Source organism: Apodemus sylvaticus, chromosome 8 (genome assembly GCF_947179515.1).
Source record: "Apodemus sylvaticus chromosome 8, mApoSyl1.1, whole genome shotgun sequence".
Classification (NCBI taxonomy): Eukaryota; Metazoa; Chordata; class Mammalia; order Rodentia; family Muridae; genus Apodemus; species Apodemus sylvaticus.
In genome coordinates, this window is record NC_067479.1 from 92,579,930 (window position 1) to 92,604,064 (window position 24,135).

Genomic DNA, 24,135 nt, shown 5'->3' on the forward strand with positions numbered 1-24,135 from the left:
AACTGGTACTCTTAACCAACTGGTACTGGATGCCTCTATAATTCAAGTTCATGGTAGATTGGTGGGACATTGAGATACTGCGTATGTTACACATTTAGTGGAAATGTCTGTTGGTCAGGAATTTCATAGCTGGCCACAAGAGTCAGATTATATTTAATTTTCTAAATCAGAAAGCCATTTGGGGCTCTCTAAGCTGCAGGGGAAGATGAAGGTTCCCTGTCTGGATAATGGAACTTGGGCCTGGATCCTGGGCAAGGTTTTGATGTGAAGGAACACAGAAAGGATGGTAAACTAGAATATGAGGCAGATATCATCAAGAGGCCATTTCCATCAACCAACTGGAACCTTAGCCTAGGACTCTCCCAGCAGGGATGGATTTAGGTTAGGCTGAATGGCGGTTGTGTCTCTGCATCTGCATCTACATATGCAGTGCACAGAGGGCATGGATTTGTACAGCTACACCCACACATAAACACCCTCGGAGCAATCAGCTTACCCACTAATGAAATGCAGCCGTGTCGGGTGGGAGCCAGTAGCTGTTGATCACCACCCAGATTGTATGCTCAACACTCTGGGATAGGAAATAAGAGGGAAGTTTGAGGGGGAGTGGGAGTTACTGGGGGAGGGGGAGGAGCACTTGGGGGCAGACATCCTGACTAGTGCCTCAGCGTGGCTTTAAAACGTTCAGGTATGGCTTGCAAAGTCCACAGACTTGGTTGAGAGAGTTGCATGCAAAGTGAATTTTTATAAATTGAATCATCATTTTAATGCAGCAGGGGAGCTCGCTATTTAAAGGAACCTTTCATGGAATCTTTTCTGTAATGGAAATAATTGGCTCCAGATTGATGCATTTTTTTTCCAAATTTGCATTTCTATGCTAGGGTTTCTTAAAGTGGAATATACCTATACCTACTCTTTCTGTTTATACTATAGGCACTTTTTAGGATTATAACTATTTTACACAGGAAGAGAGCACAGAGGAGTTAAAGACATGTTAAAAGCAGAAAATGACAAATATGGGGCAAGCTGTTTCTCTAGAGCCCATGACAGACATTGCTAATCAATCCCAGCTCTTTTCCCAGCTGAGCCTCAAATACACCACAGATGGTTTCTTAAGACAGCACTATAGGCAACCAGAACTAATCAATTGGAGTTGGTTCAAAGGATAAAGCACATTTGCCATTCAGGGTACTGGCTCGACTTCACCCCTCAAGGCCATGTAAAAATTGGTTTGGATCCCCAGTCAGTTGTCTACTCCTCAACCGGAATACAAATGGGCCATGCGCATGTTGGGGTGGACAGATGTCTAGCATGCTAGAAGCAATATAAACCTTGTATATACCAGTGGGCTAAGGGCAGACTGTCTTTTTGGAGTATCAATTTAGCTAGATTATTTATTTATTTATTTATTTTTGGAGAAGAAGTTTAAATGTGAATGGTCACATTGAAACCTACTAGCATATGTAATAAATATGCATTAATAATTACAATGTGGAAAAGAACAGAATGCCAAGAGTTCCCACAGAAGGCCCATGGTTGCATGGGCTGTCATTTGCCCTGACACCTCCTCTCTTTTGTGCTAAGGTAGCTCAAGTCAACTGTGTGAGTGAGCTTCTATTCTAAGGAATGTAGCAACTACTTTCAAACTGAAAAAAAAAAATTTCCATTGTCCTAACTGCAACGTGTTTTCTTTTTGGCCAAGAATGTAATGCGAGAGGAAATTGAGAAGGTTCCTTTATTCTTCCTCTTGATTTGACCAAATGTTTTTCAAGCTCACACTGTTAGCAGGCATGGCTCACGGTTTTCCTGAGCATTCCTCATAGAATTCTGACACTCGCCCTGTGGATGCTCGGGCAGCTATCACATACCCTAAGAACTCCCAGAGCCAACAGCACATCCCTCCTCTAACAAGTGATTTAGGACTGCAAGTGTACTCTGCCCTGTCAGTGGTTTGGCGATGCTGCAGATCAGTCTTGCCCTCTCCCCTCAGAGATTACATAAAAGAGATTCTAATACTCTGCACAAACCATGAATGTGGCTCAACCCCTAGCCTGTCAACACCCTGATCCTATTAGATGTCGATGTACAGATGATAACCCATGCAAAAGGCCTCTAGCTTAATAGGTAGTCTTTAAGCAAAAGGAGTTAAGTGACGCATGTGTAGACTCAGATTTCTATCATTTGCCTACAGTCGCCACACAGCAGTTGGCAGTGAAAATAATTACTTACTCTGAAATGTCAACAGCTTCTCAGAACAGAAAAATATAAATCAAGTTGTTTAGATGAACAAATGTAGAGTTATCATTTGCTAATATGAGAAATGAAATGTTTTAATTGCAAAATGCGCAGCAGATGAAAGACCCAGTTTTCAGGGTATTCTGCAAGAACCACAAATTATCTTTCACGAGCACTGCAGCTCATGAGGGGCAATTTACAAACGCCTCGCAGATTATTTTCAGCTGCTTATTACTCCCGTCCTATTCATACAGTCCCCTGTAAGAATGTCCTTCCGTCACAGTGCCAGACTGGAGGCGGTACTCAGGGCAAAAGGCACGTGTAGTGCTGTTTCAGAGAAAGTCCTCTGAAATGCCATGCTTCCATTAAAAGTAATGTAACCACCGTGTGGTGACAGGCAAGTGATTTCTGCTCAGGCCCATGGATCTGACTTCACAGTCATTGCAGCTTTCTGCAGTGACGTGCACAGGAGAAGGACATGAAAGACACGCGGAGCTGAGGATGAGGCGGTTTGTGCGGAAAAAGATCTGCTGTCAAATAAGAGATGCTTGCACAGGTAAGGCGGGTACCTCAAACCCCTCAGAAAGATGCTTGTGCTTAAAACGATAAAATTCAGTGGATAAAGGAGTTATCTCACTTTGCTTTATGAAAACAGTGAGCTGAAAAGAGCTATATGCCCGGGCTTCCTGCAGAAGGCTCCTGGAAATCAAACCCCATTGGACAGGTTCACTGAGAACTACTAAAGACAGAACCCCTCCGCCTCACACTCTGAATACTGAAAGTGGCTAAATTGGTTTCCAAAATATTTTATCTGTGCCCCATATTCATAGTTATACATCAGTCATTCAAAACCTGTAACTTCCTGTGCAGACCAGGAAATCACTGTTTCCACTGTCCATTTAGATTCCGTAAATGCTGCTGTCAGAAACCTGCAAGAGAAGACTCTCCAACCTACAAGAAGGCCTCCAGAGCAGGGCTATCTGCAGAAATTCAGGGGACCATCCCATTTCCCCCCAATGGATTTATGGATCTGTCTGTCTGTCTCTCTTTTAATACTTAAATTACAATGAGGTCTCAACGAAACCTTCGTCTCACTCCAAGGAGGCATTATAACGTTCTGAAAGGCTTTCTGATTCTTGACAGGACCGTTCACCTCTATTCCCGTTCCAAAGACAGTGTATGTTCAGAATCCTCGAAATGGATAGGCTGACACCCATTGCCTCACACATCCATTAAGCAGACCCAGAGAGCAAGTCAAGGGAGCTAGCCTGAAGAACACTGCACCTAGGCCTGGAGAATTTCAGAACAGTTGCCACCTCCCTCCCTGTCTATCATGGGCATTGCTAACAGATCACAGCATACTTATCAACTGATTCCAGATCAGGCCCCAGGATCCTTTCAAATCTGTTTCCCAGGTGCCCACAACAGATCAACTAGGGTTGACATAAAGAATTAAAGTCATTTGCTATGTTGATATAGATCAGTGCTCTTATTCTACAGCTAAGAGTTAGAAGCATGGGAAAGGGAAGAAACGTTCTAAAACTCACACACAGTTCATTGTGCCACTGATAAATTCAGTTGCAGAAGCATGCAGTTAGCATGAATAACAAAAATTAATCCCCATTACCCTTTGTCCATTGTACAGCCAGCTGCTCTATCTAGACTATGACGTCATTGTACTAATCACTTAGATAAAGACGATTATAGCAGCTCCAACAGCATTCCCTGGGTGTGGTGCTGACTAGTTTTATGCCAGCTTGACACAAGCTAGAGTCATTTGGAAAGAGGAAACCTCAATTGAGAAAATGCCCCAATTAGGATTGGCCTGTGGACATTTTTCTTAATTCATGACTAATGTGGAAGGGCCCAGCTCATGGTGGGTGGCATAACCCTTGGGAAGGAAAGGTGGTCTTGAGTTTTATAAGAGAAAGCCATTGTGAAAGAAGCCAGGAAGTAGAGGTCTTCTGTGGCTTCTGCTTCAGTTCCTACCTTTAAGTTCCTGCCCAGACTTTTTTTTATTGATGACAGACTATGATGTGGAAATGTAAGCTGAAATTAACACTTTCCATCCCAAGTTGCTTTTGGTCATGGTGTTTTAACACAACACTAGAAACCTAACCAAGACAAACACCCAGCTTGGTGCCAGGTATCTTCTAAGTACATTAATTAATTTTCTATTTGCCTTATAATGAAAACCATAGGTGTCTACTGTTCTATAGTACATGAACCTAGAAAGCAAAAGTCCTAAGTTATCATACCAGTAAATGATACAGTAGAAATTCACAAAAAAAGTTGTGGTGGCTGATTTTATGTCAACATAACACAAGCTAGGGTTATTTGAAATGAGGGGAGTTCAACTGAGGAAAAATCCTCCAGAAGATCCGTCTGTAGGGCATATTCCTAATTAGTGATCAAGAAGGGTGGGCCCAGCCCACTGTGGGTGGTGCCAGCTCTTGACTAGTGAATCTGGGTTCTATTAGAAAGTAGACTGAGCAAGCCAGTAATCAGCAGTCCTCCATGGCCTCTGCATCAGCTCCTGCCATCAGGTTCCCTCCATGCTTGAGTTCCTGTCCTGACTTCCTTCAATGATGGACTAGACATGTCAGTCAAATAAACCCTTTCCTCACCAGCTTGCCTTTTTTTGGTCATGGGGTTTCCTCACGACAATAGAAATCCTGACTGAGACACAGTCTACTCCAAAACCTAGGTGTTTTTTTGAGACTGAATGCGTCCTTTTTCTGTTATTTTGAGTTTTTGTTTTTTAAATCAACACTTCAGGCTAGCATACAAGATAATAAAATAACAGGATTTGTTATAACATATATATGCATTACTGCTGGCTGCTCATGCCCACCCCCTTGTACCCTCGCCTCACCTCCCTCTCATAGCTCCCTTTCTGCTTTCATGTTTCATATGTAAATATGCATGTCTGCATATATGTTGAACCTAGATTTTTCACAGGAAAGAAACATATTAGCTGTCTTATTTCTTTATCCATTTTTTTGTTAATGCACAGACTATGTGAAGAGATGCTAGCCAGAGTTTAAAAAGAATGGACAAGGTGATAACCTCGGTAGAAAAAAAAGAGGAGTCAAAAGGATCTGAGGCACCAGTGAGTGGGATCACAACTGCTGCTAAGCCTGATGACCTGAGTCTGTTCCCAGGACTCTCATGATGAAAGAAGTTGTCCTCTGCCCGCTACATGAATAGTGTAGCACACACACAGCCATACAAATAAATAATGAATAAACAAATAAATACATAAAATTCAAAGATGGAATGACTTCAATATCCTTCTTCAAATCAACTTCAAAAACAGTCAAAGGGGCATATTTGAAACAACTAGAAATGAAATAATTAGGAATTCTTACATTTAGGTGTAACAACATGTCATCTCAAGACACAAAGTCATCTCTATCCTTTAAAGATATACACTGAAATCTTATGAAAAAAAAAATGAATGATGTGACCGTACTTTGGTTTAAAGTAAATGAGGGGAGGCAGACTGGGAGCACATAGCTTGCTCCTGTGGGTTGGCACCACAGAGCTTAGGTTCCAGTCCTGAGGCCTCTGGCAGGAGCCTTGAGATCTCTGCTTTGGGATCCAGAACAGCCTGGGCTACAACACCACACCTCCAGGCCCTGCAAGAGGCCAGAGGGGCAACCAGGAGGCCAGCCTGGAGGAGTCAGTGTGCTCTGGTGAGTCCAGCAGACCCCAGGCAGGAGCCTTGAGGTGTCTACTTCGGGATCTGAACAGCCTGGGCCACAGCACCCTGTCTCCAGGCAGTGCAGGAGGTCAGCTGTGCACCAGAGGCCAGCTGGGAAGAGGCAGCTTGCACTGGTGAGTCCAGCATTGACAAGATCAACTAACACCAGTGAGAACTAGATGGCAAAAGGCAAATGCAGGAACGTCACTAACAGAAATCAAGGCAATATGGCAGCATCTAAAACCAATTCTCCTTTGACAGCATGTCCTGGATACACCATCACACCAGAAAAACAAGATTTGAATTTAAAATCACTGGTCATGATGCTGGTAGAGGAACACATGAAGGACATAATTAAAGACATTCAGGAGAAAATTGATCAAAAGTTAGAAGCCCTTACAAGGGAAACACAAAAATCATTGAAAGAAATTCAGGAGAATACAAAAGCCAATAAGGAGGAAACGCAAAAATCACTTAAATACAGGAAAACTTTGGTCAACAGGCTGAGGTCATGAAAGAGGAAACACAAAAATCTCTTAAAGAATTACAGGAAAACACAAACAAGAAAGTGAAGGAGCTAAGCAAAACAATCCAGGATCTAAAATCAGAAGTAGAAACAACTAAGAAAACTCAAAGGGAGACAACTTTGGAGATAGAAAACCTTGGGAAGAAATCAGGGGACATAGATGCAAATATCAACAACAGAATACAAGAGATAGAAGAAAGAATCTCAGATGCTGAAGATACCATAGAAACCATGGGCTCAACAGTTAAAGAAAATGCAAAATGCAAAAAGCTTATAACCCAAAACATCCAGGAAATCCAGGACACAATGAGAAGACCAAACTTAAGGATTATAGGCATAGATGAGAGTGAAGATTTACAACTTAAAGGGCCAGCAAATATCTTCAATAAAATTATGGAAGAAAACTTCCCTAACCTAAAGAGAGAGATGCCCATGAATATACAAGAAGCCTATAGAACTCCAAACAGACTGGACCAGAACAGAAATACCTCCTTTCACATAATAATCAAAACCCCAAATGTACTAAACAAAGAAAGAATATTAAAGGCAGTAAGAGAAAAAGGTCAAGTAACATATAAAGGAAGACCTATCAGAATCACACCAGACTTCTCACCAGAGACTATGAAAGCTAGAAGATCCTTGGCAGATCTCATGCAGACTCTAAGAGAACACAAATGCCAGCCAAAACTACTATACCCAGCAAAACTCTCAATCCCCATAGATGGAGAAACTAAGATATTCCATGACAAAAACCAAGTTTACCCAATATCTATCCACAAACCCAGTCCTACAAAGGATAATAGGAGGAAAACACCAATACAAGGAGAGAAACTTCACCCTGGAAAAAGCAAGATAGTAACCCTCTTTCATCAAACCCAAAAGAAGATAACCAATCAAATTTTTAAAATAACATCAAAAATGACAGGAAGTAATAATCACTATTCCTTAATATCTCTTAACATCAATGGGCTCAATGCCCCAATGAAAAGACATAGACTAACCGACTGGATACGTAAAGAGGACCCTACATTTTGCTGCATACAGGAAACACAACTCAGTGTCAAAGAGAAACACTACCTTAGAGTAAAAGGCTGGAAGACAATTTTACAAGCAAATGGTCTCAGGAAACAAGCTGGAGTAGCCATTATAATATCAGATAAAATTGACTTTCAACCCAAAGTCATCAAAAGAGACTCTGAGGGACACTTCTTGCTGGTCAAAGGAAAAATACAACAAGAACTCTCAATCCTGAACACCTATGCTCCAAATGCAAGGGCACCCTCATTCATAAAAGAAACTTTACTAAAGCTCAAAGCACACATTGCACCTAACACAATAATTGTGGGTGACTTCAACACTGCACTTTCTTCAATGGACCGATTAGGAAAACAGAAACTGAACAGGGACACAGTGAAACTAATTGAAGCTTTGGAACAATTAGATTCAACATATATATATATATATATATATATATATATATATATATATATATATATAAAAAAAAACATTTTATCCTAAAGCAAAAGAATATACCTTTTTCTCAGCGCCTCGTGGTACCTTCTCCAAAATCGACCATATAATTGGTCACAAGACAAACCTCAACAAATGTAAGAAGATCGAACTAATCCCATGCCTCCTATCAGATCACTATGGAGTAAAAGTGGTCTTCAATAGCAACAAAAACAACAGAAAACCCACATACATGTGGAAACTGAACAATATTCTACTCAATGATACCTTGATCAAGGAAGAAATAAAGAAAGAAATTAAAGACTTTTTAGAACTTAATGAAAATGACAACACAACATACCCAAATCTAAGGGACACAATGAAAGCAGTGCTAAGAGGAAAACTCATAGCCCTGAATGCCTCCAAAAAGAAAATGGAGAGAGCATACACTAACAGCTTAATGACACACCTGAAAGCCCTGGAACAAAAAGAAGCTATTTCACCCAGGAGGAGTAGAAGGCAGGAAATCATCAAACTCAGGGCTGAAATCAATCAAGTAGAAACAAAGAGTACCATACAAAGAATCAACAAAATAAGGAGCTGGTTCTTTGAGAAAATCAACAAGATAGATAAACCCTTAGCCAGACTAACCAAAAGGCACAGCGACAGTATACAGATTAACAAACTTAGAAATGAAAAGGGAGATATAACAACAGAAACTGAGGAAATTCAAAAAATCATTAGATCAGACTACAAAAGCCTATACTCATCACAACTGGAGAATCTGGAGGAAATGGACAGTTTCCTAGACAGATATCCGACACTAAAACTAAATCAGGATCAAATAGATCATCTAAATAGTCCCATAACACCTGAAGAAATAAAAAGGGTCATAGAAAGTCTCCCAACCGAAAAAAGCATGGGACCAGATGGCTTCTGTGCAGAATTCTATCAGACCTTCATAGAAGACCTAATACCAATACTCTTCAAACTATTCCACAAAATAGAAACAGAGGGAACTCTACCCAACTCGTTCTATGAAGCCACAATTATGCTGATACCAAAACCACACAAAGATCCAACAAAGAAAGAGAACTTCAGGCCAATTTCCCTTATGAATATTGATGCAAAAATACTTAATAAAATTCTTGCCAACTGAATCCAAGAACACATCAAAACAATCATCCACCATGATCAAGTAGGCTTCAACCCAGGGATGCAGGGATGGTTCAATATAAGGAAATCCATCAATGCTATCCACTACATAAACAAACTGAAAGAAAAAAACCATATGATCATCTCATTAGATGCAGAAAAAGCATTTGACAAAATTCAGCATCCTTTCATGCTAAAAGTCTTGGAAAGAACAGGAATTCAAGGCCCATACCTAAACATCATTAAAGCAATATACAGCAAACTGGTAGCCAAAATCAAACTAAACGGAGAGAAACTTGAAGCAATCCCACTAAAATCAGGGACTAGACAAGGCTGTCCTCTCTCTCATATCTTTTCAATATAGTACTTGAAGTTCTAGCTAGAGCAATTAGACAACATAAGGAGGTCAAGGGGATACAAATTGGAAAGGAAGATGTCAAATTATCACTATTTGCAGATGACATGATAGTCTACTTAAGTGACCCGAAAACCTCCACCAGAGAACTCCTACAGCTAGATGATAAACAACTTCAGCAAAGTGGCTGGTTATAAAATCAACTCAAGCAAATCAGTTGCCTTCCTATACTCAAAGGATAAGCAGGCTGAGAAAGAAGTTAGGGAAATGACACCCTTCACAATAGCCACAAACAATATAATGTATCTTGGTGTGACTCTAACCAAACAAGTGAAAGATCTATACGACAAGAACTTCAGGTCTCTGAAGAAGGAAATCGAAGAAGACCTCAGAAAATGGAAAAATCTGCCATGCTCGTGGATCAGCAGGATTAATATACTTAAAATGGCCATCTTGCCAAAAGTGATCTACAGATTCAACGCAATCCCCATCAAAATCCCAACTCAGTTCTTCACAGAGTTAGAAAAAGTAATTCTCAAATTCATCTGGAATAACAAAAATCCCAGGATAGCTAAAACTATTCTCAACAACAAAAGAAATTCTGGGGGAATCAGTATCCCTGACTTCAAGCAATACTACAGAGCAATCGTGTTAAAAACTGCATGGTATTGGCACAGTGACAGACAAGTGGACCAATGGAATAGAATTGAAGATCCAGAAATGAATCCACACACTTATGGTCACTTGATCTTTGACAAAGGAGCTGAAAACATCCAGTGGAAAAAAGATAGCTTTTTCAACAAATAGTGCTGGTTCAATTGGAGGTCAGCATGCAGAAGAATGCGAATTGATCCATTCTTATCTCCATGTACTAAACTTCACTCCAAGTGGATCAAGGACCTCCATGTAAACCCAGACACACTGAAACTAATAGAAAAGAAACTGGGGAAGACCCTTGAGGACATCAGTATGGGGGGGGGGGGGACATTTCTGAACAGATCACCAATAGCCTATGCTCTAAGATCAAGAATTGACAAATGGGACCTCATAAAATTACAAAGTTTATGTAAGGCAAAGGTCACTGTTAAAAGGACAAAACAGCAACCATCAAATTGGGAAAGAATATTCACCAACCCTACATGTGATAGAGGGCTAATATCCAATATATACAAAGAACTCAAGAAGTTAGACCCCTGGGAACCAATTATCCCTATTAAAAAATGGGGTACAGATTTAAACAAAGAATTTTCACCTGAAGAAATTTGGATGGCTGAGAGGCACCTTAAAAAGTGCTCAACATCATTAGTCATTAGGCAAATGCAAATCAAAATAACCCTGAGATTTCACCTTACACCAATCAGAATGGCTAAGATCAAAAATTCAGGAGACAGCAGATGTTGGATGTGAAGAAAGAGGAACACTTCTCCACTGCTGGTGGGGATGTAAGATGGTACAACCATTTTGGAAATCAGTCTGGCGGTTCCTCAGAAAACTGGACATGACACTTCCGGAGGACCCTGCTATACCTCTCCTGGGCATATACCCAAAGGATTCCCTGGCATGCAATAAAGACACATGCTCCATTATGTTCATAGCAGCCTTATTTATAATATCCAGAAGCTGGAAAGAACCCAGATGTCCCTCAAAGGAGGAATGGATACAGAAAATGTGGTATATTTACACAATGGAATACTACTCAGCAATTAGAAACAATGAATTCACAAAATTTTTAGGCAAATGGTTTGATCTGAAAAATATCATCCTAAGTGAGGTAACCCAGTCACAAAAGAATACACATGGAATGCAATCTCTGATAAGTGGATATTAATTAGCCCTGAAGCCCTGAATACCCAAGGCACAAATTGCATAACAAATGACTCCCATGAAGAAGTATGGAGAGGGTCCTGATCCTGGAAAGGACTGATCTAGCATTGGAGGGGATTATAAGGACAGAGAAAAAGGAGGGAGGTGATTGGAGAATGGATGGAGAGAAGAAGGTTTATGGGACATATGGGGAGGGGGGATCTGGGAAGGGGGAAATCATTTGGAATGTAAACAAATAATATAGAAAATAAAAATATTAAAAAATAAAAAAAAAAAGAGCTCATACTGGATTGCCTGGGCCCCTTAATGAGGGCAGTGCTACAACAGACTTGTTTAACAATCTTTACATGGGAACAATTAGCTAAACAATCTCATTCTGTACATCACCAAAATAGTAGTAGCTTGAGAAAACAATTTGGTATTTCAAGAGAATATGCACGTCAAACTGTAAAGACTTGTCCTCAGTTTCTTTGGTTCTCTGGAGTCTAATTTCTTGAGTTCTTTGTATTTATTTAATTTATCTCTCTGTCTCATGTAGGGTTGGTAAAGAGCTTTTCCCAATTTGTTGGTTGCCATTTTGTCCTATTGACAGTGTCAATAGAAGACAGAACCTTGTAATTTTATGAGGTCCCATTTGTCAATTCTTTTTTTGTTTGTTTGTTTGGGGTTTTTTTGTTTTTGTTTTTTTTTTTTTGTTCCTTTTTCCTTTTTTTTTTATTCGATATATTTTTTATTTACATTTCAAATGATTTCCCCTTTCCTAGCCCCCTCCCACTCCCAGAAATTCCCGTAAGCCCCCTTCTCTCCCCCTGTCCTCCCACCCACCCCTTCCCACTTCCCCGTTCTGGTTTTGCTGAATACTGCTTCACCGAGTCTTTCCAGAACAAGGGGCCACTCTTCCTTTCTTCTTGTACCTCATTTGATGTGTGGATTATGTTTTGGGTATTCCAGGTTTCTAGGTTAATATTCACTTATTAGTGAGTGTATACCATGATTCACCTTTTGAGTCTTGGTTACCTCACTTAGTATGATGTTCTCTAGCTCCATCCATTTGCCTAAGAATTTCATGAATTCATTGTTTCTAATGGCTGAATAGTACTCCATTGTGTAGATGTACCACATTTTTTGCATCCACTCTTCTGGATGCCATTTGTCAATTCTTGATCTTAGAGCATAAGCTATTGGAGTTCTGTTCAGGAAAATTTCCCCCATGCCCATGTGCTTGAGGCACTTTCCCACTTCTAGTAGTTTCAGTGTATCTGGTTTTATCTTCTACAGTTTTTAATGTAAATTGTATTGATTATACACTTTCTAATTGTGTTAATGTATTGAAATCTGTCATGTCTGTTATGGTAGCTTTTGTTTTATTGCCTGTGACTATAATAGGACTTTGGTATTCACAAAAAGTCTATAAATATTGGAAGAAGTGAGTCAAAATTTAAGAAGAAGCAAGAGAGTAGTGGGCTTGATTACTGCTGGTATAACAGCTTTGATTACATTAACAGCCAGCACCACAGCTTCTGCAATTGATTTAACACAAGAAGTTAAGATAGCCATGTTTGATAATCATTTAGCAAAAAAAAACCAAAAAAACATTACTAGTGCTCTGAATATTCCAAATGATTTGGATAGTCATTTGGAACAAAGAATTGATGCTCTTTATAATACTATTCAAATTATTGGAGAGGAGGTTCAGCGTTTAAGAGTAAGAAACCATCTTGGGTGTCACTCTAAATACCTATGGATTTTGTCACTTCTAAAATTTATAATGACCATCACTATAATTGGGAGAAAATTCAAAGACACTTGCAGGGTATTTGGCATAATTCTAACATCTCACTGGATATTTTAATTCTGTGTACTGTGATTATGAATTTAAAGAATGCTACTCTGCTGAGTTTTGATGCTGTGGATTCTGCTGATAAAATTATTTATGGCAAAAGGTCAGTATTTCCATCCTGGTCAAGTTTTAGTGGCTTATTTAGTTTGATTATCTTGACCCTTCTTGTCCTGGGAATACTTTTATTCTTGCCCATTTTGATAAAACTTGCCTTGAACAACATCAATATATTGGTGGCCAAAATACATGCTTGAAACTTAAAATGGATCCCCAAAGAAAGCCAGTAGTTTAACAGGCTGGTAGTAAGTGATTGTAAGATTCTGCACAGAACCTTACTAACTTAAGATATAAGTGTATTGCCTTGAATAATGCATTTTTAATGATGGGTAAGGAAGGCATTCTTATTAGAACAACCTTAGACAGATGCAGTATTGTTTATAAAATAAAAAAGGAGGAGATGTAGAGAGCTTTTGGTGCCACTTCTAGGAAATGGGCAAGGATATTTGATAATGGGAAAAGACAAGAAAGTAGACTAAAGAAGAATATGGCTGAGGAATGTATTTCTTGTATCTTGACATTCTTGATAAGTCCCTGAATCAGTAACTATGGGACATTTGTTTATGCTTTGTTTGTTCCTTGACTCCTTTGTTTATGTCTTATAAATGACCCTATTCTTTGCATGTACCTAGAATGATAAGAACAGACTGGAAAAAAATAAACCATTTCAGCATTTACTGAAAAAAAAAAAAAGAGTAAATGAGGAGGTGCAGCACAGGCTAGGGTGTGGGTAGAGGGAATGAGTGGTGAGCAGGTCTGGCTTGGGATCAGAACCAGTGCCTGGATGCTGCTCAAAACCTCGGTGGTAGAGAGGATACAGATGGAGAACTCTGGGTTCTCTGACATTTACAAGCTAGAGAACTGAGTGAGTCACCCTAGCAAAAACAGAAAATTAAAGAGCAAGGGAGGGCAAGCACGGAGACAACAACCGGCACAGGGCAGGAAAGGCAGGAGAGCCGAGTGTCGATTTGGGATGCTCTAATGTAGTTGCATCACAGGGAACAAAACCTGACTGCTATGGGTTGTAAAATGAACTGGAAAGCGCAGGAGAGAGGACTGTACTGCATGAGATGATTAGTGATAGATCCCACAAATAAAACAGTACAACTGTAAACTGATTTTGGCTTAAGACTGACTAGTTCAGCTCAATTCAGGAAGGTAGACCACTTATGAAGGAAAAAGATTTGAATGCCCATACCCTATGCTTCCACTCTATAATTTCTTCTGATTATTAATAAGATCATATACTCCCATCTTCCATGAGCTTGGCCATGTGTAATAGCAAACTTTAACCCTGAATTATGGATGGAAGTCTGACATAGATCTTGACATCAGCGGGATCTGCCTACCCAGAAGAGACTCCAAGAACTGGCAGCCAGTATAGCCTTTGGGGACAAGAGGCGGTGATCAGTTCTATCTCTTTCTAATCACAAGCTGTCTGAGGTTTACTCCTTTGGCAACAATGTCCACAGACTGTCACAGTATGCATGCTTCTGCCTTTCATTCATTCACATCTGCCCTTCCTGTTCCAGGAAACATACACACTTAGCCTCCTTGAGTCCCCCATAAACACTTCTCTCAGCCTGAGTACTGTGCATTCCCATCTTAACAGAGATCAAAACCCCAACATGGAACTTGGAAGGTTTGCTTAGGTAAAGGCAGGAAAATAAATCCCTGATCTTTTGTGAGCCATGTTGGTAAAATAAAAAGGAAAGAAAGAAAAATAAAATAAACTCTTATCCACAAAAGTGTCTAGGGACATTTCCAGTCCTGTACCAAGCATCATTTTAAGTCCACTGCTCCAAGGTTTATGAATCAGAATGAAGCTTAAGTAAATTGCCATCATGACTGGCAATGGGAATATGTACTTTTAGGAAGCTTAAGACCTTTAGTTAAGACTTCTGTATAATCCCATACAACGAGGTACAACTGATGGACAAATTCTGACTCATGAAAATGAAACTCTTACATCAACATTCATTTGCATAACCTCTGACTCCAGTATCACCTCAATTTCATAAGAACATGATAAAATAGGTGGCAGTAGAAGGGACTTTTGTTTGGTGCTGCTTTAAATAGACGGTGTGTCATTTTCATCTAATGAAAGTGTGACTGGACTTTTATGGTAAGAGCCAGGTAGTTTTGTGTTGTGGTCCATACAGTTTCTATCCAACTACCTAGCTCATACATTTTGGTAGGAAAGTGTCTAAAAATGAAAGAGGCAGGGCTGCTTGCAAAACACAACCTTATTTTCAAAAACATCAGCAGATTTGCCACAAGGCACTTATTTCTTGATAATGTAAAGAGCTCATACAACAGAGCAAAAAGGCACATCATTATCATTTAAATATAGGCAACAGTTTTTAATAGACATCTTGCTTAGAAAAGATGTACCAAAAGCCCAAAAGCACGTAGACAGAGTCTCCCATTTATCAGTGGGAAATGCAAATGCATCCCTATCTATCAATGTGGTTAAAATTAAAGACAGATAACTAAATGTGGGTGAGGATGTGGAGAAACTGGAATTCTTATGCACTGCTGGTAGAATTCTAAACTCAAGGAACCACAATTCAAAACAAGTTTTTCAATTCCACAAAATACTAAATGAAGAGTTACATGTGACACAGTTTCACTTCTAGGTATCTACTCAAGAGGAATAAAAACATGTCCTTGTTGTAATTGTACATGCATGCCAACAATATCACTAATAGGTAAGGGATATTCACATAATAGAATATTATCTAGTGATAGAACAAATGAATTACTAATTTATGATGTACTGTGGTCCTAGAAAGTATTATATTATGTGACTAAAGCCAGTCACTACGGTTCATGTATCATTCCATCGATCTGAAATGTTCCAAAATACGCAAATCTGTTGATAAAGCAGAACAGTGGTCCTAAGAATGAGGAGGAGTACCAAGAAAGAGGAGGGGGTATGGGCTGAGTCCTTCAGGGTACACAAGAGTTCTAAAATTAGTTTGTGGTGACAGATATTGACCTCTGTCAAGTGTATGAAAGAGCCATTGAGCTGTGTGCTTTAAAGGAATGAACGTTACAAGACAGGAAAGATGTAGCAATAAAACCACAAGAAAAAATTAAAAGTAAATGGGTGGCCACACTATAGCACTGGCCCTGCTGGCTGCCGCGTTCCAACGTCTTTGGTCTACAACATTAGGAGTAAGAAATGCATATTTCAGTATTTAACTCTGAAATGTTAAGACACTGTAATAAGGGTCTGGAGGGGGAAGAGGAGAGAGCAGGAGTAAGAAATGCATATTTCAGTATTTAACTCTGAAATGTTAAGACACTGTAATAAGGGTCTGGAGGGGGAAGAGGAGAGAGCGAGAGCGTGTGCACGAGAGAGACAGACAGAGAGAGAGACACAGAGAGAGAGAGAGAGAGAGAGAGAGAGAGAGAGAGTTAAGAACCCTTGCTGTTCTGGAAGAGGACCCTGATTAAGCTCTTATTCTCCATGCTCACAACTGTCTACAACTACAGTTCCAATGGATCAGACACCCTGTTTTGTCCTCTGAGGGTCCAGAGTATGGTGCTCATACACACATGCAGATATTCATATCCATAAAATGTAAAATGATGATGATAATAATAAATATAACTAAATCATAGTAAGATGTCCCTAGGTAAGATTTCATAGACAACAGCACCTGGCAGAAATGTTCTAGCTTTAAAAAAATCTAACCAAAGCATATGTTTTATCATATGAGAAGAACGACCTCTATTGGAATGAGAGGGTAGCAGCTCCTTGCTTGATTCTAAATATTTAGTTGACACTGACCATACTATGTAAATCTCCCAGGGATTTGAGACATAGATGGCCTAATTTGCTAACTCATAGCCTGTGTGCCACAGGTACCTGTCCCTGCTCTGCAGCAGAGTTCTGACTGGATGATGTGTTGGTCTTCTGGTGAAGCTTGTAAAGTGTCTGTTGCTCTTGGGAGTGGTCCCTTAGAAGGTTAACACAGAGGATCTAGTTTCTCTGGTCTTGGGCTATTTTTACTTCTAAAGTGCTAATCCTGAATGTGCTTCTGTACCTTTCAGAGCAGCTGTTCTGATGGGCAGTCCTAACTCTGAAACCCTGTCACAGATGGTAAGGACAGCATAATCTCCAACTGCATCTCTAAGCCATTTCCATGAAATTTGCTGTTGTCAGTTCTACTACATAAACAAACACCCCCCCACACACACACACACATTGAACCCATCTAACTTTAAAAACGTCCCTTCCCAAAAACCTCAACCTCTGAGTTGCTGATTTAGAGCAAAGACAAGATGTGGATTTCCATTTCTCGGTCTACCTACCTTCCTGCCTGTGAGCCTTCCTTTAAGAATCTGGTAATTGGCCTCAATCTACATCACCATTCAGGTCTCTGAAAACCAAGCTGAGGTGTGTTCATGAATAAGGAATCCCACCCTAAAATTACTCAGATCCTTGGAGAAGGGAGTTGCCTCTTCCTGCAGCCTCTTCCCACAGAGCTTTGCTTGCTAGGAACATCTCATCATTCAGGATTCCACTCGAGTCTCTTTCTGGCTACCCCATAGTTAAGAGGCCTCACCCTCACCACTACATGAGTGGCTTTCTTCTCTTTGACTGGATCTGTTTCTAAAGAGTGTTTTCCTTCCTTTCCTCTTTCCCTCCTTTCCTCTCTTCCTTCCCTGCTTCCTCCCTCCATCCCTCCCTACATCCATCCATCTGTCCCTCCATCCATTCTTCCTTCCCTTGCCTCCTTCCCATCCCTGCAATACTTAGTGGTTCTCTATCTCCAGCACTAGGGGAAGCTCTTCTTGGGCATCAGTATTCTTAGTGGGTAGAAAAGCGACTGAGAGGAAGGATTCTACCTTGGGGATCTGCCCTCAGCCTCTGAGCTCATGGCTATTTCAGCTAGCAGTCCTTCACCCAGGTCATTCCTCATTGTCCTTGGGAACACTTGCTTGCAAGAGCATCTTCAGTACTAGGCACCATCAGGCAGGAAATGTATGACTATTAAGAGGCTTAAGGACGGGGCTCATTTTAAGACACCATTTCCATCTCACCACTACAGGCATTTTGAACCAAAACATTCTTTGTTCTGTGTCAGAGGGTAACATGCTTTTGGATGCTTGGTACCATTCTTACCCTTCACCTAGTCAATACCAGCAATGCCTTCTCTCTCTCTCTCTCTCTCTCTCTCTCTCTCTCTCTCTCTCTCTCTCTCAGAAACATACATGGGCACACAAACTCATGTTTGTATGGCAGACGCATGTGCACACACATGCATGCACTCACATGCACACACTCACATATTCTCTCTCAAACATACACAAACATGCACACATACACACACACACATTTTGGGGCCAGAGGTCAAATTTGGAGATCTTTTCTCAGCACCATCCACCTTGCTCCTTTGAGACAGGATCTCCTATTGGTCTGAATCGAGCCCCCTAGGGTTTCTGCTGTCTCTCTTTATTCCCAGGATCTGGGATTACTTGTACATGCTAACCACATCTGGCTTTTTTACAGGTTCTAGAGATCAAACTCATTTCCTTACCCTTTACTGACTAGCTCCCTACTTCCAATATGCTTGTCATTTTTTTAATGATAAAAGAACTTCCTCTGCTGGGATTTCACAAGAGGTTTCTCCGTGACAGGCCTGACCCTGAATTCCTAGGATGCTAGTTAACTCACAGTGAGATTCCACCGAAGACATGAGGTCAAGTTGGCTGTTTGCGTGTAAGGGTTTGGAAGCATTCACACAACTCTAATGAGGGCCCATATTACACACTACACTTAGTTTAAATAGCACTTACCTGACAATAACTAATGGTTAATGATGCTAATCAATCACTTTCCTAATTAGCTGTTTAAAATGAAATCATCCCCTTCATTACACTGCCTTGAATTATGCAAATGAAACCACATAGGCCACATTTTAAAATTTTCCTTGTGAATGGATCTGAGGATCTCCTTCTGCTATACTAAAATCTCTGTAAATGTTACAGTTTAAATGCAGTAAATTTGGGACATAGCATACCTTAATAACAGTCTTGTTTAAAAAGTTGTAATATAATAAATTAATGCTCTAAAGTCTAAGTTTTTGTGGCTACTAGTCTAATATTCATATTACAGACTAGAACTTCAATTGAAAGATAATGCTTGGTTTGCAGATGCCATTAGGTTAAGGCAGAAAATAATTTTTCTATCCTAAAAATATTCACATCATTTGGCATGGTGTTATGGTATGGGTTTGAATTTTGCCAATGAGAGTCTCTGATTTTAGTTATGTACAGTGGCTTTCTTACCTGGTCAGCTGATTCTATACTTCTGTATAGCAACTGACTATATAATCTAGGTCTATGAAGCCCATATTCCTAGAATAACTTATTCAGACTATATCTCTCACATATGTACCATGAATCAGCCTTCAAAAGACAACTGGGAGAACTCTTGTTTATGAGGAATTCACAAGTATTTAAGAACTCAAATAGAACACAATTGAGAGCCACTTTAGAATTCGATATGTTAAAATATCCATTTCAGAGCAAATGCAAGTGATTCTGATTTAATTGTGTATTATTTTAAAAATTCAGAAGTCTGGGCTGATAAGGCTGTTCCTTGGGTAAGCTTATTGCCTTGCACGTTGAAGCCTAGGATTTGATTCTTCAGAATCTCTGTAGAGGTTATATGGGGGTATACTAGATAACGGGAAATCCCTGGAAGGAGCTGAGTAGCCAAAACACCAAGTCCAGGCTCAACAAAAGAGCCTACTTCTACACACAGTAGAGATTGATCAAAGAAGGTATCTGACACCAACCTCAGGCCTCCACACATGTGCACGCATGTGCCTGTGCACATACCCTACCCACCCCAGCATGTAAACATGCAAAACCCTTTTCCAGAAATCTGAACAAGAGCTGAAAGTTATATAGTTTGTATTTGTCAGAGTCAAGCGGGGTGAGAAGGAAAGCGGGACAAAGGATTCAAAGAATCCCTTTCACCACCCGTGGGGCCCTCCCCCACACCCCCTTCCACACGCACCATGCTTGTTTTACCCTCTCAGGTCATTTCACACGATATGGAGAGGCTACCTCAGAGAAACACTGGCCTTCCCAACTGAGAGGCCAACAGAGAATGGTCACAATGGTCTAGATAATTTATAGATTCCGAGTTGGCAAATATGTAAGGTAGGGTGAAGCAGGTTTCTACGAGCTCAATTCAGTTTATACCATTTCACACAGGTGTGTCTACTACAATCTTAATACTCAGCTGGCTATGGTTTGGGGTGATGCAGAAAGTAAAAAGCACATAGTGTTTGATCTCTAGAACCTTCTAGGCAATCACTTAGCTCTTTAATCCCCTAGCCCTATACAGACCTGGCTTTTGAATGTTTGTTTGTTTATTTATTATTACTGTAATATGTGTATGTGTGCTCCAGGGAATGGGTTATAAGGCTAGATGGTATGTTCTTATCTGTTGAGCTATCTCTTTTGCTCTAGACATTACTGTAAGATTACTGCTAATATATGCATCTGGTGAGACGGGAAGGGATATCAGAATATAATCAGTCATTATTTGTTGGTAGGCCAAGTGAACTGAGCAAGCTACGAGATGAGTGGCAAATTCAAGCTGACCTGACCTTCCAAGTTTTGTATTTCTAATCACAAGAGAGAAATGGATTAGTGTCTTGACAGGCACAAGAGTTTCCAAGGCTCTAGGGTCTAGAGAGATTGGGTAGATCCTGTCATGTTTTCTATTGCCCTGGGAAAGCAATTAAGTAAGCAAGGCACACTGTTGGCAGCTGTAAAGTTGGCAGAGTCATCAGGAGGAGGCTGGGAAGCACTGGGAAGCAGCACTGTCAGGGGTCCAGAAGATGGATGGAGCCTGCTTACACACTAAGACTGATGCCTAAGTGGAATCTTGCCCGCTCCAACTGGCCTTTCTTCAAAGGTGTCATTGACAGATGAGTATCAAAATGTTTTGGTTTTAAAAAGAAAACAAAAAGAAAGAAGAAAACCTCTTTCTACCCCCAAACTAGTACATTACAGCTAATAAACTCAAAGATATCAGGTCAGGCTGTGCAAGGGGCAGCCATTCAATAGGGTCTTTGGGAACTATTTGCAAAGTGATACACCTTTTCTTTCTGATAAGTTTCAACCGCACACAAGGATTTCATTGAGACCCCAAATTCCTGCCAGTCGGCTGTGTCCCATCTGCTGTCAGAGGCCTGCTAATGGGGAACAAGCCTGCTCACAAGTTCATCTTCATCTGCCAAAACAAGACTGCCTCTCCAACTAAAAGGCCCCCTTAATTTCATAGTGGTAAACACTAGCTGAGTAATCTGAGTAAAATACAGAGTGGAATGCTATGGAACCTCCTCCCTGGTGACTGACATGATAGTTGAGACTGTCCACAGAAGCCAGGGATGTGCTGAAGGGACTGCTCTGCTTTGGGAGACAGAAAGGTCCCTCTGAGGTCACTGCCACCATGGGGGTATAGCCACAGCAGTCTGCAAGATCAAAACCAAGGGAGGCTGTTTTCTTTCATGTCTCCCAAATGTAGAAGGAGAGAGAAGGTCAGCAGGCACCAACTTGAAAAGGTCCACACTAAATACAGTTCCCCAGATGGCCCTGCTTCTTGGCTTTGCTCTGTCATTATCTGCTGAACATGGGGACCAGTTGATACACACTTAAGAAACAAGAAATAAGACATGCCTTTCTTATCCCCTCAAGGTGAGCCAAACTGTGACCTGCCTGTGGTCTCTGGCCAGCTTGTAACTCAATAATAGACTAGCAAACCATCTGCCAAATGCATGCTCCTTGTTAGCTTAGATACACAGCTTCCAGACAAAGTCATATTCACTTATAAAAGAGTCGACATTTACTCCCATTTGAACATACCTTTTACACATGGACAAAGGTATCTGGAATAGGTGATTTCAGAAAAGGCCAGGAGTGCCCTTTATAATCAGTGAATAAGAGACCCACAGAAAGGGTTTTAAAGAGAAATGTTGAACCAGAGAGACTACTTTGGTCTGACCATGTCATTGACAGCTGTTGTCTCTGACCCCAGCCCCCAGGAGATAACACGCCTCTAGAATTAGCTGGCTATAACAGCCCAGAGGTAAGCAAGCCTGACCTCCTTTAGGCAAAAATAAATCTTGCTGAGTTAAGTGATCCTGTCTTCTACTTTCCTCAAGGAGCATGAGGCATTAGGTGACAGCATTTGAAGACAGGAGCCATGAATCCTCAGAGCCCGTATCTGTTGGCTGATTAATTGTAGGTCCTCCTAGTTCAAGATAAGCTGTAGGTCAAATACATAAGGCTGTCTTTCCTGTCATATCCAATCGCCCAAGGATAACCAGAGTGGCTATCCCCAGATTGTTCAGCCCCTGCTAATATAATTATGATGCACAGGCCCTGTCAGAAATAAAGTGGAGGGAAAAGCGGTGGTTCCCGGCTAAAGAGCAAACACTTCAGTCAGGCCTGCTCCTCTGCTCCTTTTGGCCCCCCTTTCTACAAATTATCACAGTGTTGCAGAGACACAGGCACGGATGTTCAAAGTCATTCTGAAATATAACTTCATGAAGCAGCCTGCCCCAAAACAAATGACTCCCTTTGGTAAACACAGTCCAGATCAGGAGAGTGCTTGGCACATACCATCCATCCATTAACCAATGGTCCCAGAAATAATGTATTAGGAATGGACTATGCGCCAGGCATGCTCTTAAGCCTTTCTAGGGGAGCTATGGCAGATTCCAGCCCCTCAATACAAATGCCACTAACAAAACTTTCAGCAGACATAGGTCATTACTGTGACTCGGATGGGATGAGAACAGTGGAGAAGCCAGAGAAAAGGCGTCCTCGACAACCCAAGACTCAACTGTAGAATGGTTTAGCTTTCCCCGGCTCCCAAAGCCAGCACTTGCACATGCATGTATCATGGTTTCTGAAGAAAAGGCCACACTTCAGCTTGTGTGTGCTAATGCAGTTTATGTGTGCCAATGTATAAAAAAATGCCCATAATTTCCTGGATGCCAATCATCACCTTCCTAAATGCATAAAAATGAGCAACCTAGAACTTCCTGTAATCAAGTGTTTACCCAATGTCAGGAAATTGCCAAGATATTTTCTAACTATCTCCCCTTGGATCAGAGTCAACAGAAACCCTGTGAAGGATTTCTGCTTTCACATGAAATCCCCAGAGCCTCTAGAACAGTGGTTCTCACCTTCCTAATGCTATGACCCTTTAATACATTCCTCATGTTGTAGTGACCCCCAACCTTAAAATTAGTCCATTACTATTTTAAAACTGTTATTTTGCTACTATTATGAATAGCAATGTAAACGTCTGATGGTCTTAAATGAGCCCTGTGAAATGGTTATGTGACTCCCAAACAGGTCTCCACCTACCAATAGAGAACCCGTACTCTAGAGCCTTAGTGTGAAGGAGATAACATAGAGCTGAAGAAGAAATGTTTCAGTTTTTCTCCTTTTGAAACCTACCTTTTGGAGAGTGAATGTGTTAGACAAACAGAAGCCCTGCGTATATCAGAATCTTCAACCAAAATCATTGTTTACCTGCTACCACAGGAGATTTCCGCTCATCCAGGAGCTGTATGGAGGTACTTGCTGTCACCACATTGCTTTTGTTGACTGTTCCTGTAGAAAGAAAACTCACCATAACAAAAATTGAAACAATCTGGAGTTTAAAATATAAAATAGCCGGGCGGTGGTGGCACATGCCTTTAATCCCAGCACTTGGGAGGCAGAGGCAGGTGGATTTCCGAATTCCAGGCCAGCCTGGTCTACAGAGTGAGTTCCAGGACAGCTAGGACTACACAGAGAAACCCTGTCTCGGAAAAACCAATATATATATATATAATCCCAGCCCAAGGCCATCCATCAGTAAAATTTTCTGGGACTGTATCCAGAGTCCAGAAAGTTCTAGAATATGGACACTCTGCTATTAATTCTGGAAACAAGATGAT

The 24,135-nt window shown here is 40.7% G+C and overlaps 1 protein-coding gene across 1 annotated transcript in view; it reads right to left on the reverse strand.

The window, feature by feature from the left end:
* Cacna2d3 (calcium voltage-gated channel auxiliary subunit alpha2delta 3) overlaps positions 1-24,135 on the reverse strand; it is an 827,632-nt gene that overhangs the window by 124,905 nt on the left and 678,592 nt on the right. The window contains exon 27 of the mRNA XM_052190624.1: positions 23,726-23,806. Within this exon, the coding sequence (XP_052046584.1) occupies positions 23,726-23,806 (81 nt within the window). The remainder of the gene's footprint in view (positions 1-23,725; positions 23,807-24,135) is intronic.